This window comes from Cannabis sativa, chromosome 9, assembly GCF_029168945.1.
Source record: "Cannabis sativa cultivar Pink pepper isolate KNU-18-1 chromosome 9, ASM2916894v1, whole genome shotgun sequence".
In the NCBI taxonomy this organism is placed as follows: domain Eukaryota; kingdom Viridiplantae; phylum Streptophyta; class Magnoliopsida; order Rosales; family Cannabaceae; genus Cannabis; species Cannabis sativa.
The window spans coordinates 422,907-438,482 of record NC_083609.1 but is presented as its reverse complement, the minus strand read 5'-3'; the positions used below and the strand labels follow the sequence as shown (position 1 = coordinate 438,482).

The window sequence follows — 15,576 nt, the reverse complement described above, 5'->3', positions numbered from 1 at the left end:
CTGCCTCCAAATCAAATCTAATGATCGATATATATATATATATATATCGTGAGCCTATGCTTTCATACAGATCATATATATATATATATAATATACATAAACACATAGTGCATGGTCACTCTCAACTATATGTAAAATTATATTATGACAAGTGTATTTGACAATATCATGGCTGTGTGTGATGATGTTTTTTTTTTTTTTAATTATTATTATTAAATAATTGAGAATTAGGAGTGAACAAAATGTAGGGTGACTCATTCAAATTGAATTTAACTCTGTTGAATTACACTATGTGAATAGGCCATTATTAGGTTGCAAGACCAACAATTGTTCAAATCGAATTTGTATGGATCGATTGGTTAAGTTACGTTGAGAATTGTTAGCCCATTCCAAAAATGTATAGTAATTATATGTATTTTTATTTTATATATAGTATATAGATATAATTATTTTAATAAGTATACGTTTAAATATTATCAATATATATACAGTAATAATGTTATCAATAAATATATAAAAAAAACTGTTTGAAATATAAAAATAAAAAAAAAATCCAAAAAAAAAAATTTATCACTAATATCAGAATATATAATCTTTTGGCATATTACTTTTCGATGCTACTTAATTAAGCAAATAAAACATAAAAGTTTAAAACTAACATATGTACATATATACTATTATTGTTGATTATGTTGTAATTAAGTTGCGTTGACCAAACTTCACACATTGATAAATCAAATTAATTTTGTTCGTACTTATTAATTGATCAATATTCACCCAAACTCAAGTTACCTCTTACATGTTGTACAAGAAAAATTATTCATATTTATAAGCTACTAATGGTCAATTAATAATTAATTATTGATGATGATAAAAGAAAAATAAAAAAATTATTCATATGAAATGTGGCCACCACTGAGAATATAAAATGAAATAATAAGAACAAGCTAGTTAATATATAAGAAGGAATATAATTTTATTTATGTTAGTTTTAATATATACCACGTTTATTAAAAAAAAGAAAAAAAAAAGGCTGTATTGTCATTTTGTGAGGTGTTGACTTTGTGAAAACGTTGACTTAAATAAATGATGATTAATATGAGGATAAGAGTATATTCTAAGATGCTTTTGTATTATGCTTTACATCAAATACTATATATATCTATTCACTCTTTTCTCCTTCAAAATATCTCTAAGCTAAATCTCATACTCCTCCTACAACTTCATATATCTCCAATCCAAATTATATATACACAGGTCAGTAACAAATATATGTATATATATATATATAATTATTTGGATCTATTATATAGATTATAACTACTTATACATATATTTTATTTCTACACATAAATTAGAATTTTAAGAAAATATTGCTTTAACATTTTGTGTGAAAAAAAAATTACATGCACGTAGTCTATCTCACTCTTTGAAATTTCTTATGCAACAAAGTATTTTAAGGAGGTCTAATAAGTTCTCTTTTAAATAGTTACCAAGTAATATTAAAAATTTAACTAAATATATCTATATATATATATGTGAGTATTGCTATTGGACACCAGTAATGTATAGCATCATTTATAGGTGGCTTCTCACAACTAGTTACGATGTTCTTTAAAAGTTATTTTTTTAAGTTATATGAAACCTGATACTTAAATACATCAATAACAATATGATACCCAAAAAGATGTTAAACACCTTTTAACAATTTTCCTATAAATATATATATATATATATATAGCTCATGTTTATTAATACATTAATATATACAGGAAAGGAGTGGGGAAGCTATTGAGACTTAGCCATGGCCGGAGAACAAATGGGAGTGCTTAATGCACTTGATGTGGCCAAGACACAACTCTATCATTTCACCGCTATAGTAATTGCCGGAATGGGATTCTTCACTGATGCATACGATCTTTTTTGCATCTCTCTAGTGACCAAGCTTCTTGGTCGAATTTACTACACCGATCTCAACTCAACGAAGCCAGGAAACTTGCCTCCTAATGTTGCAGCAGCCGTAAATGGTGTTGCTTTTGTTGGAACGTTGACCGGTCAACTCTTTTTTGGGTGGCTTGGAGACAAGATGGGGAGGAAGAAGGTGTACGGACTAACCCTACTTGTAATGGTTATATGTTCGGTTGCCTCGGGACTGTCCTTTGGCCAAGATGCTAAGGCTGTCATGGCAACTCTTTGCTTCTTTAGATTTTGGCTAGGGTTTGGTATTGGTGGCGATTACCCTCTCTCCGCCACCATCATGTCTGAGTACGCTAACAAGAAGACGCGTGGTGCTTTTATCGCTGCAGTTTTCGCCATGCAAGGGTTTGGAATTCTTGGGGGTGGAATTGTTGCCTTGATTGTCTCAAGTAAGTAAATATATTTGTACATTCTCTTTTTTGTTTCGAACTTTAATTTTAAATTGTGCTAATACTTTTTCATCGTCATCATCGTCATGTTCAGCTGCTTTCAACGCAAAATATGATGCTCCGTCGTATTTAGTCGACAGAGCTGGCTCGTTGGTTCATCAGGCCGACTATGTTTGGCGTATAATTCTCATGTTTGGAGCTTTTCCAGCGGCGGTGACTTACTATTGGCGTATGAAAATGCCTGAAACTGCTCGTTACACAGCATTAGTTGCTAAAAACGCTAACCAAGCTGCTTCCGACATGTCCAAGGTGCTACAAGTCGAGCTCAAAGCTGATGTTGAGAAGGTAGAGAGACTTGCTGAAGGTAAAAACTCATTTGGGCTCTTCTCTAAGCAATTCGCCAGACGACACGGTCTTCATCTTGTTGGCACAACCACAACTTGGTTTTTATTAGACATCGCATTTTACAGCCAAAATCTTTTCCAAAAAGATATTTTCAGCGCCATCGGTTGGATCCCAGCTGCCAACACAATGAATGCCATTGAAGAAGTTTATAAAATCGCCAGAGCTCAAACCCTAATTGCCTTGTGTAGTACTGTCCCTGGCTATTGGTTTACAGTTGCTTTTATTGATAAAATGGGACGATTTGCCATTCAACTAATGGGATTCTTTTTCATGACGGTGTTCATGTTTGCCCTAGCTATTCCTTACAACCACTGGACTCAAAAAGATAACCATATTGGGTTTGTAATTATGTACTCATTGACTTTCTTCTTTGCTAACTTTGGACCAAATGCGACAACATTTGTTGTCCCGGCTGAAATTTTCCCGGCACGGCTGAGGTCCACATGTCATGGAATATCAGCTGCGGCCGGGAAAGCTGGAGCAATGGTGGGAGCTTTCGGGTTCTTGTATTCCGCTCAAAGTAAGGATCCAACGAAGACCGAAGCTGGTTACCCACCAGGCATTGGAGTGAAGAACTCTTTGATTATGCTTGGTGTTATCAATTTTCTTGGAATGGCATTTACATTTTTGGTGCCAGAGTCAAAAGGAATATCACTTGAAGAGTTGACTGGTGAAAATGAAGAAGGAGATCAAGGAGAGGCCACTGCTCCTTCAAGTGCTAGAACTATACCTCTTTGATTAATTAATTGAGTCTTAATTAATTGTGTATGTATGGATGGTTTTGTAAAATTTCTATATATTTGATTGTTGTTTTTTTTTCTTTGAAACATGATGATAATTAATAATGTAGTAGAATATATATATTGTTGGAAGGCTTTTGTAAGAGCATTTTTATTATTATTTATATAATACACGAATTGTTTTTCATCAAATTAGCTTTTTTTTTTTTAATATTAAGGAATTGTAGAAATTGAGTGTATAGTAAGTTATTAGTATGGTCAAAATGAGTTTATATGCTTATTAAAAAGATAGATAGTCTATGCTTAATGGAGGGGCATTACCATAATTTTTTTAATGTGCACAACAAAGCAGGGGACATATTAAAATTATTTCCCCACATTAATTAGCATAAAAATATATCAATTTCCCACTAACTTTTAGTATTTATTAAATGTTCGAGGGAAGTTTAACTTTAGCCTCAAGTGTTATTTTTAATTATCTACAATTTAAAGTCAATTTGCATCCAAATAATATGTAAAATTCTAGTTAGTTTAATACACTATTTTGTTGTTAATTACTTGTAAATTAATTAACTCTAACAATTTGAGTTAATTTAACTTCTTCTCTCACAATAATAATAATAATAATAATAATAATAATAATAATAATAATAATAATAACCTTACAATTTGAGCTATAAATGGTTCTTATTTGCATTTTTTCTCCTTTTTATATAAATTTTAAGTTCAATGTTGAAAATAAGAATGTTGCTAAAATCTTCTACATTTGCAAGAGTTTGTGATTATCTGTTGCTAATTATTAGTTTGGATATTCAATTCTTTTTTGTGATTATTAAATATCATCTTTTATTAAATTCGAGCATTGTTATTAGGTATAGTGGTGCTCAACATAAATGGGACTTTGCAAATGGTTAAAAATATTTCGTAATATATATTACATTAAAAAATATGAGACTCAATAGTAGTTAAATGCACTGACAATCTTATATATATATAATAATGCTAGGGACCACGGGTAGAGGTGGCAATTCATGTTCACATGTGGAAGTAATTAATTACGCTGAAATCTTGTCACTTGTGATAAAGTCAAGACGATAAGATTGATGTTGTCTTTCACAACTCAAATGGAGTTCAAAGTTGAACAATTTGATGTTAAAACTATCTTTCTGAATGGATTCTTAGATGAAGAGATCTACATGAAGTAATCTCTTGAGTTTCAAGTGGTAGGGAAAGGAGTTGAACTAGTTTGCAAGCTCAACATGTCCTTATATGGTTTGAAACAGTCCCCAAGATAATAGAATAAAGAGTTTGATACTTATATACAACAAATCAGGTTCAAAGAATCTGTATATGATCACTGTTTATACTACAAGAATCTGGAGCAATTTACAATTGTATTTTTATTGCTCTATGTGGACGATATGCCACTACAAAAAATTACTACTTTTAGCGACAACTTTTTATTCACAACATAATTTTTTGTGACTAAATGTAACTTTTAGTCACAACAAAATGTTACTTGTGATTAAAATATAGTATTTAGTTACAAGTTATCACTAATTTAGTTTTAGTCACAACAAGTATTGTGATTAAAAATATATTTAGTCACAACAAATTGTAATTTTTATAACTATTACTTTTAGCCATGGACCTTTTAGTCACAACATAGGAATCATGATTTATAATTAGTCACTATTTTTTTACTTTTAGTCACAAATTTTAATGTGACTAAAAGTAAGATTTTTTGTAGTGTGCTCATCATGAACAAAGACAAATCTGTGATCAAAAGCATCAAAGCCAAGCTCAAGAGAGAATTTTAAGATGAAGGAGCTTGAACCAGTTCGAAAGATACTTGATATTTAAGTTTTAAAGAATAAAAAGGAAGATACAATGATCTTAATTAAAGCAGTCTGAGAACATCAAGAAAGTTATTCAAAAATTGAACATGGAAGATTATCCAAAGAGTACATTTGTACCGTTTTTGGGCAGACAGTTTGTCTTATCAAAGGAACAGTGTCTGAATAGTGAGAAGGAGAAAGAGAAAATGAAGGATGTACCCTATGTAGTGGTTTTATGATGCCTTATGTATGTAATGGTGAGCACCAGACCGGACATACCTCATGCTCTAAGCATCCTAAGCCGATTCATGTCCAATTTGGGCATTGAACATTGGAAGGTCGTCAAATGGGTATTAAGATACTTGAAGGACACTTGGGATTATGGTCTGATCTTTAAAAAAGTAAAAGGAGAACTGGAGTTGAAAGGATTCGCGAATGCTGACTATGCTTCGAATAAAGATACCAAAAAATCAACCAATTCCTGCGTGTTTATGACAAATTGAAACTGTATATGCTGAACGGCCCAGTTACAGTCTGTGGTTGTTTTTTCCACCACATAAGCAGAATTTATGGCTACTACGGAAGCGTCCAAGGAAGCTTTATGAATTCAGAGAATTCTGTATAAATTGAAACAACTAAAAGAAGGAGTGACTGTGTACTCAAACAACCAGTCATTTATCCATCTTTGCAAGAACCTAATTTATCATGAAAAGAGCAAACACATTGACATAAGACTATACTGAATTAAAGGAAATATAGAAGAATGGCTGGTTGAATTAGAAAAGGTCAGAACAAAAGATAATTTTGCTGATGTTGGGACTAAGATCTTAACAGTGAACAAGTTCAAGCATTGCTTGGACTTGCTCAATCTCAGAAGTTAGTACACTTAGATATCTAGAATACCAACCATAATAACTGCATTCTTTCTTCATCACCATATTATATTTTAATTTAAATAAAGTAGGTGGAATTTATGGTATAGTTCCTCCAAATAAATAGGTCTCCAAATGTTATTTATTTACAGTAAGTTATGTGTCATTCGGAAGGGCGTTCCCAAAAGTCTAACTTGTCCATCCTGAAGGAGTCTCCAGGGAAAGCTAGTCTTCCTCCAGAAAGGAGTTCCGGATGGCTAGTTGTTCTCTCTTGGAAGGGAGTTTTGAATAGTCGACTCCAGCTGTTGCTATTCCTATCCATGAAGTCCCTTCAGCGCTCGCTTCTATATATCCATTGTTCGGAAGCGTGGTTCTCATTTAGAAGAGCTTTAACTTAAGCTGGCGTGGAGATTTGGTTACGATGAGTTTATTAAGTTTGTTAATTAAGTCGTAACTAACTTAACAACTTATCATCTATAGCCACCTGATTAGGGATCCTTATCACTAATCCATAAATACCACAACACTTATTATTTTGAAGTAGTAGTTTTCGAGAAGTGATTTTGAAATTGAAGATTGAGAGAGAGAGAGAGAGAGAGAGAGAGAGAGAGAGAGAGAGAGAGAGAGAGAGAGAGAGAGAGAGAGAGAGAGAGAGAGAGAGAGAGAGAGAGAGAGAGAGAGAGAGGTACAAATAAAATATAGAGATTGGGTTTGGGATTTGTATGAAGATTAATCTTCTGTAGATGAAGAAGATTTTTGAATAAGAGTGTGAGAGAAATGCTTTGAGGGAATCAAACAGAGAATCGATCTTGACTGTATTGTACCATGCTCTTACTCAATTAATTAAGATTTCAGTAGTGTTCTAAAACTGGAGTAGAGTCATAGATCACATTAATTTAGGGGACTTGAACCAGTATATATTATAGTGTTGATTTTATTATTTTATTGCTTTAATCACTTCTAGTTTGAGTACTCCGTTTATTTTTGTTTTATTTTTGATTATTATTTGTAAATTGTTAATATTTGCTAATTGTTTGTTGATTAATTATTTTAGTTCTTGATTTGATTCTACAATTTTCACACACATATATATGATCGATCAGTGTGATGTTGTAAAAACATTGACCTTATTAATTAGTACTATCTAGTTATTAATGAGGATGAGAATGGGTATATACTAAGAGATGCTTCTATCATATATATATATGCTTAGCTTTATAATCACATGATATTATACTATCTCTCTGCACAAACACAATCTTACATTATATATAGTTTCACTTCAAATATATATGTGGTTCCACTATGTAATATAATATAATATATATATTTATATATGTATACCAACTGGCTTTTGAATTTAACATGAGCTGGCCTAAGGTGAATTGTGTACACTTTACAACAAGTCATAAAAAATGTAAAAGTGGATTAAATATGGATGATATATATGCATATAATTATATTTATATATACAATTAGATCGTTTTGGATAATAAGAAAAAAAAATATATGATTTTATTAATTAGTGAAAATATATTAATCATCAGTTGAGCTTAATTATAATATTTAAACTTTGTTAATCTTAGTTGACATTGCTAAATGTCAACTGGCCGCTGACTTTTGCTTAACAATTAAATAAAACCACTATATAATACGATCAATATGTATATATATAACATATATAAATACCTGCAAGTAACTTGTGCAGAGTCTTCATGAAGATCTCTATTTATATATCTGTGAATTAAAGAATGAAAATTTGATGTTTGATATGTATATAGTTAATTTTTGGTGGATGAAATATCAATTATATTATGAGGTATATTCATGGGATATTCCATATATATTTATATATATGTACTTAGGGTTTACGTACGTGCAGGGATATATATTACAAATTCAACTACTTGTACGAATTTCTTCATATATATAATTAAGTAGACGTTGGTGATCATGATTTATATATTTATGAACAGTTGTATTATATGATAACTTATCATAATTTTAATTAAAATTGATTAGGTCCAAATTATTTATATAGATATGTACTTTATATATTATGGCACACATATATTTATATATATTATATAAAGGTAAATAATATAAATTTAACCATCTATTTTGTAAAATAATAAATTTAATTTTGTATTTTTTAAAATAGTATTAAATAATACTCTAAATTAATTTTTTATTAAAATAAAACTTAATAATAATTTGATATAAAAATATTATGATAAAACCGATTACGTTTTTTGTTAAGTTATTTTTAGTATTAATTTTAGATTGAAGTTAGTATATTTTTAATTAAGTGTTAATCGTGTTTGGAGTATTTTTATACTTGTTATCTTTTATTTTTACAGATTTAAAATAAAAGAAGATTGGAAAAATATCAGAGGGAAAAGATGGGAAAAAAGATAAAAAATATCTCACAAGAAGATGATATTTGAAATAGAGAAAATTATACAAAAAAAAAAAAAATAAAGCTGAAACTTCAAGCCTGAATTCGACTATCTTTTGATTAGATTTTGAAAAATGTCAAAACATAAAAAGTTATAGATCTCTCTTTTATCTTTCCGGAACATCTTGAATCGTCTGATTTCGAACAATAATCGAGAGAGTTATGACCAAAATACTATCAGTCGACGCAGCAGAAAAATCACCGTCGAAACACTGGGCTGCGACCCGCCCCCTAAACTGCACAAAAATCATCTTTTTCTCTCACGTGGGTGTTGGTGGTTTCTTAATTCGAATAGGCATTTAACATGTGCGTTTTTCTATCTTGTTAGTCCCTGAAAGCCTATATAAAGGGTGAACTGGAGTTAATTTAAGGGAAACAATTCAGAGAGAAATAAACAGAGAATACATATACGAATTTTAGAGATCAACTGCAATATTGGAGGCATTCTTCAGAGGGTTTTCAACATTCTTTTCTTCTCTATTTTTTTCTCTTCTCTTAAAGTTAATATGTGTGATTTTTTGCTTTCATAAACATGAGTAGCTAAACATTTAATTATGGTCTAGATGGAGATTGTTTAACATTATTTTATGGTTTTAATATGATTTATTTTCCCCCTAATTTTTATGTATTCTATTTCATTCGTGCTTAATTATTTTTAATTGTCTGACCGTCAATTAACTGTTTTATGATTTCGACGCGAGATCTGAGAAGTGAGTGTCGATTATGCTATAGTGAAATAGAACTGAATTTCAATATAGGACGAGAGTACATGTATGGTTTAGATAGCTTCTAGGGTTTCTATGCTTAATGCCTGTTGCATAGTAAATTTATTACGAGAGTAGAAAGTTTACATGTAATTGAGGTTTATATATCTGAGAAGACTATAAATTACCTTGCATAGAAATTGATAATAGGGAGATAATCATATTAGGCCATAATCAATAGAAACAATTGTAATCGAAGCCCTAATTTTTTATTAACCGTTAATTTCTTTATTAGTTTAATTGCTTATTTTTGCACTGTTTTAATTTTTTACTTTTAATCTTTTCTTAATTTCTATTCAACCAAATAGAAGTAGAAGTTTAATTTTAACGTACTTAACTACAATCCTTGTGGGATCGACCTCACTCTTGGTGAGTTTACTACTTGTAACGATACGTGCACTTGCGTGTGCATTTTCTACGTTGTTCGTGTTAGAAATTATTTTCAAGTTAGTTATATTAAACTTAAAAAATTATCGAAAATTAAGTTTAGGATTCTTTTTGTTATTTAACAAAATAGAGGATCCAATTTATAATTTTTATAAAATACAAAATTTAAAATTTTTTATTAGTATTAATAATCCCTAAATAAATTATTGGTCTAATATATATATATAGGGACACGATTTTGTCTCGTGATGTACTTTTACGGAATGTATTCTGTGGTACATTAGATGGATCTCGGGGTACATTAAATGAGTTGTCAAGGTACGTTTTTACTTTTTAACCCTAATTACCCCTAGATCAATCTCAGCCGTCAGATCAAATAAGTCCCTCATCTGACGGTTGTCGTACATCACGGAATGCATTCTGTAAAAGTATAATCACGGAACAAAATCATATCCCTATATATATATATAACAACTTCCTTTGAAAGGATCATTAGTCTAATTTTGGAGGCTATATGCCAACAAATCAAAACTAATTATAATGAGATCATGCGCTCTGCTTTCATATAGGTTTTCATGCTTTCTAAGATTAATTATAATATTATAATTAAATATGACATATATATATACATATGGGTGGTTATATATATTATTTGCCTAAAGTGGGAAGACTAAATCTCTCTTCATGCTAGTTGTGATCATAATTATAGATAAGATACCCTTTATGTGGAAGATTATTGTTAATAAATTTGTCAAATTTGTTTAAATCAATCATATATATGATCAAGAAAGATATCATGAAAGTTAACCTTGTCAATTTTTATAATGAAAAATATATCATTAAATTATATTAATTGGCACTTGGCAGGTATGGTTGAGAATAATAAAAAGTATAAAGAAATGGAAATATGAATAAGAATAAAATGATAATGATTAATGAGTACCTTACAAAACTATAAATAATATACAATAAGAACTCTTAGGGTTTGTTAGTTAGGTACGCTGTATAAGAGTTGTATTATATTAAATAATAAATAACACTATTTTTGAATAAAGTAATATATTGTATTAATTATTACGACTAAATTTTTTAATAAAATGTATGTTGTATTATTTAATACATAACAAATGGTCTGTATATTAACTTATATTATAATATTAACAAAGAATTCGAGATCAACTTCAATCTTCGACCCAGACCCAGAACCGAGTTCCAAACTCAGACCTGCACCCAAACTCGACACCCAGACCCGAATCTAAGACCTGGGACTCACACCCGGTCCCGAACCTGGACCCGAACCCAGATCAAGACTTGGACTCGGACATATAAACCAGGACCCCGAACCAGACCTAGACCCCAACTTGGGACCCAGACCCAAACCCGAAACCCGAACCCAGACTCGAACCCTGAGCTTAAACTCGAGACTTAGACTTGAGACCCAAACCCGAACCCAGACTCGTGACCCGGACTTGGGAGCTAGACCCAGACTCGAATCCGGTCCCAGGACCTAAGACTCGAGACCCAAGACCTAAACCCAGACCCCAGACCCAAGACCCAGGCTCGAACCCAGACTCATGACCCGAACTCGGGACTCGAACCCAGACCTAGAATTAAATCCAAACCCAGGACCCGTACCTGGACTCAGGACCTAGATCCAGATTCGCATCTGAACTCGGACCTAGACCCAAATCCGGATCCAAACCCAAACCGAGTTTTCATGTAGTTAATTTCTCTGAATTATTACTCTTGTAGTCTACTTCTATATCATCTGTTTTGTCATCATTTTGTAAATTATATTATTATAATTGTACACAAACTTCTTATTAATTTAATTTTTAGTTTATTTATTTCTTAATTACCATATGTGACTCTCCAGCTCAATAAGAAGTACATGAAATAATGCTTCCGCTGAGGATATATATTAAAAGATAAAAAAAAATGTGAGAGATGGAATAAGACTATGGGTATTTGATATAAATATTGGGAGACATTTTCTTAAAAATAGAAAAATAACAAAGGGCTGTATATATGTATAATGTGATCTGTGTGTGATATGGACTATTTATGAAATATAAACATTGACTTAGGTAATAGGTGATGATGAGGCTGAAATGGGCATATACTAATTAAGATGCTCTTATAATATATATACAATACATATATATATAGCACTTCAATGCCATTCTTCTTTAGACAATCTCATATATAGTCCTCAATACTTCTCCATATTCAGAACTCAAAGTTATATTATTTGGTTAGTAATTAAATTAATATATTTTTCTCTCTTTTTTCTTATCATAAATTTAGATGTGTTTATTTTTCAAAATGTAGTCTCAATCCTAATTGAAACAATCTCTTACTCATATAAAGTTATGAAATTGGTCGTCAGGCTTGCAAGCTTGCCGAATATATCTAATAATTCTAGGTCATTTGATTGGAAGGTTGTTCGTAGTGATCAGGATTTTCAAACAATAATATTATATTCATCTAATATTAAAACAATTAAAATTATACATATTTTAAATTATAGACTTATTGAATAATACTAACTGGCTAATGCATTTATTTTATATTTGTGTATGTGTAGAAAACTATTGAGGAAAGCTTGAGACTTAGCCATGGCAGGGGAACAAATGGGAGTGCTTAATGCACTCGATGTGGCCAAGACACAACTCTATCATTTCACCGCCATAGTTATTGCCGGTATGGGATTCTTCACGGACGCATACGATCTATTCTGCATCTCTCTAGTGACCAAGCTTCTTGGGCGAATATACTACACCGACTTAGCCTCAGAAAAGCCAGGAAACTTGCCTCCCAACGTTGCAGCAGCCGTAAATGGTGTTGCTTTTGTTGGAACCTTGACCGGCCAACTGTTCTTCGGGTGGCTAGGAGACAAGATGGGGCGGAAGAAGGTGTATGGACTAACCCTACTTGTGATGGTTGTGTGTTCAGTGGCCTCAGGGTTGTCCTTTAGCTACGATGCTAAGGCTGTCATGGCCACTCTTTGCTTCTTCCGATTCTGGCTCGGATTTGGTATTGGTGGAGACTACCCTCTCTCCGCCACCATCATGTCTGAGTATGCTAACAAGAAGACCCGAGGCGCTTTTATCGCCGCTGTTTTTGCCATGCAAGGGTTTGGAATTCTTGGGGGTGGGATTGTTGCTTTGATTGTCTCAAGTAAGTAAATATATTTCTTATTATGATCTACTCTTGTTTGCTTTTAATTTCTATACTAATTAAAATTTCATCATCATGATGATCAGCTGCATTCAACGCAAAATATGATGCTCCCTCGTACTTAGTCGACAGAGCTGGCTCATTGGTTCATCAGGCTGACTATGTTTGGCGAATCATTCTCATGTTTGGAGCTTTTCCAGCAGCAGTAACTTACTATTGGCGTATGAAAATGCCTGAAACTGCTCGTTACACAGCATTGGTTGCCAAAGATGCTAAGCAAGCTGCTTCTGACATGTCCAAGGTTCTACAAGTCGAGCTCGAAGCTGATGTTGAAAAGGTAGAAAGACTATCTCAAAGTAAAAATTCATTTGGGCTTTTCTCTAAGCAATTCGCCAAACGACACGGTCTCCATCTTGTCGGTACAACAACCACTTGGTTTTTATTAGACATTGCGTTTTATAGCCAAAACCTTTTTCAAAAGGACATTTTCAGTGCCATTGGTTGGATCCCTAAGGCCAACACAATGAATGCCATTGAAGAAGTTTACAAAATTGCTAGAGCTCAAACCCTAATCGCCTTGTGTAGTACTGTCCCCGGTTATTGGTTCACTGTTGCTTTTATCGACCACATGGGACGTTTTGCCATTCAACTAATGGGATTCTTTTTCATGACGGTGTTCATGTTTGCCCTAGCTATTCCTTACAATCATTGGACTCAAAAAGATAACCATATTGGGTTCGTGATTATGTACTCATTGACTTTCTTCTTTGCTAATTTTGGACCAAATGCGACGACATTTGTTGTCCCTGCTGAGATTTTCCCAGCCCGGCTAAGATCCACGTGTCATGGAATATCAGCCGCGGCTGGGAAAGCCGGAGCAATGGTGGGAGCTTTCGGGTTCTTGTATTCCGCTCAAAGTAAGGATCCAACGAAAACTGAAGCTGGTTACCCACCAGGTATTGGAGTGAAAAACTCTTTGATAATGCTTGGTGTTATCAACTTTCTTGGAATGGCATTTACATTTTTAGTACCAGAGTCAAAGGGAATATCACTTGAAGAGTTGACTGGTGAGAATGATGGAGATGCTGAGCCAACTCCTCCAATTGCTAACTAGAAACATTAATTATTGTTATTGTTTGAATATGTGATTGTGAAATTATTTCCAAGTTGAATTTTTTATGTTTTGCCTTTTCATTTTTATTTTTTATTTTGTTGGTTACTTGTAATGGAATAATAATAACTATTATTGTATATGTATGTGTACTCTTGCAAATCTTTTGCAAAAGCACATGTATATATTTTAGTTTGATTGAAATTTTTGTTTTTTTATCTATTAATGTAAATTGATATTTATTTGTAATGATGTAAAATTCATGTGTTTGAATAAGTTCTGTATGTAACTTTCTTTTTTTGGTTTAATATAGAGCTTCAAAAGTCCAAAAATAGCTTTTAAAAGCCCAACCAATAAAAATCGATCTAAATCATAACCCTAAAAGTCGGTTTTGTAGAAAAATAATGGGATTTTTATTTTTATAGTTTTTAAAGAATAAGTTTACAAAAATATAATTTTTTTTTTAAAAAAATGTTATTTTATGGGAAATTTAAAAAATAAAAAATAAATAAATAACATAGGTACTTGGTTACTCTTTTATGTTAATTGGTTACCCTATGGTTTCTTAAAGCTACTTGGTTACCTTTATCTTATTTTTCTATATTTTTTAACTTTCTTTTTAATTTTCTCATAAAATAATCTTTTTGATAAAAAGGGCTATATTTTTGGAAAAAAATATAAAAATCCATATAATTTTAATTTTTTATATTTATTATCCACTAAGTCATGTTTGGAAAAATAAAGCTCTCTACTTTCTTTTCTTTTTCCTTTTGTCTTTTTTAATGGTATTCAAGCATTTTTTTTTTTTTAAAGAATCTAATTACTTAGTGTAAAATATAATTTTTTTAACAATAATAATTATTTTCAATATCATTCATAAAAAGTAATAAATTGACAATGTTGAGATGTATATTTTTATTTTATATAAACATATATATGGATGCACTTTTAATGAGTATTTTTCATAAATGGATAATATTAATAAAATTTGAGTTTTTATGCTTAATTTTTCTATTTAAATATTGTACTCAAAATACCCTGACATAAGAGAGTCACATGGAGAGTATCTTGAAGTGACAGAGGTAAAATTGGTACAATGTTTAAAAAAAAGTAAAAATGATAGGCTTTAAAAAAAAGTTAAAAATAAGAGAGGACAATATAAAAAAAATATTGAGTGTAATTTTCACAATTTTTTTTATTTTAAATTAACGTAATTATCTAGACCAATAAAAACATATCAAAGTGTAGTTAGCTCTAAATTAATAACAAACACCTTATGCATTCAAAAAAAATAAAATAAAATAACAGACACCTTAAACTTACAAATGAATGTGAACTTAAAGGAGTATTGTCAAGAAAAATATATAAGTATTAAGTATAGAAAATAAAATTTAAGAGAGTTTTATCATTAAGCTATTATATAGGTATGGCCCCCTTAAAAAAATCTTTATAAGA

At 31.2% G+C, this 15,576-nt stretch overlaps 2 protein-coding genes across 3 annotated transcripts; both read left to right on the top strand.

The window, feature by feature from the left end:
• Window positions 1-1,175: 1,175 nt before the first annotated feature.
• Window positions 1,176-3,695, top strand: LOC115721895 (low affinity inorganic phosphate transporter 1). Of its 2 annotated transcripts, none has more exons than XM_030650997.2 (3): window positions 1,176-1,257; window positions 1,773-2,366; window positions 2,461-3,695. In XM_030650997.2, exons 2-3 carry the CDS (start codon window positions 1,805-1,807, stop codon window positions 3,507-3,509), a joined length of 1,611 nt encoding a protein of 536 aa, XP_030506857.2. In that variant the 5' UTR covers window positions 1,176-1,257; window positions 1,773-1,804; the 3' UTR covers window positions 3,510-3,695. The 2 variants fall into 2 exon arrangements, with proteins under 2 accessions (XP_030506857.2, XP_060960534.1); XM_061104551.1 differs by having other exon boundaries at window positions 1,177-1,256; window positions 1,770-2,366.
• Window positions 3,696-11,887: 8,192 nt separating this feature from the next.
• On the top strand, window positions 11,888-14,783 carry LOC115722577 (inorganic phosphate transporter 1-4-like). The gene is made up of 3 exons (XM_030651818.2): window positions 11,888-12,084; window positions 12,418-13,010; window positions 13,097-14,783. The coding sequence occupies exons 2-3, from the start codon at window positions 12,449-12,451 to the stop codon at window positions 14,122-14,124; spliced, it is 1,590 nt and encodes a 529-aa protein (XP_030507678.1). The 5' UTR covers window positions 11,888-12,084; window positions 12,418-12,448; the 3' UTR covers window positions 14,125-14,783.
• The last annotated feature ends 793 nt before the right edge of the window (window positions 14,784-15,576 follow it).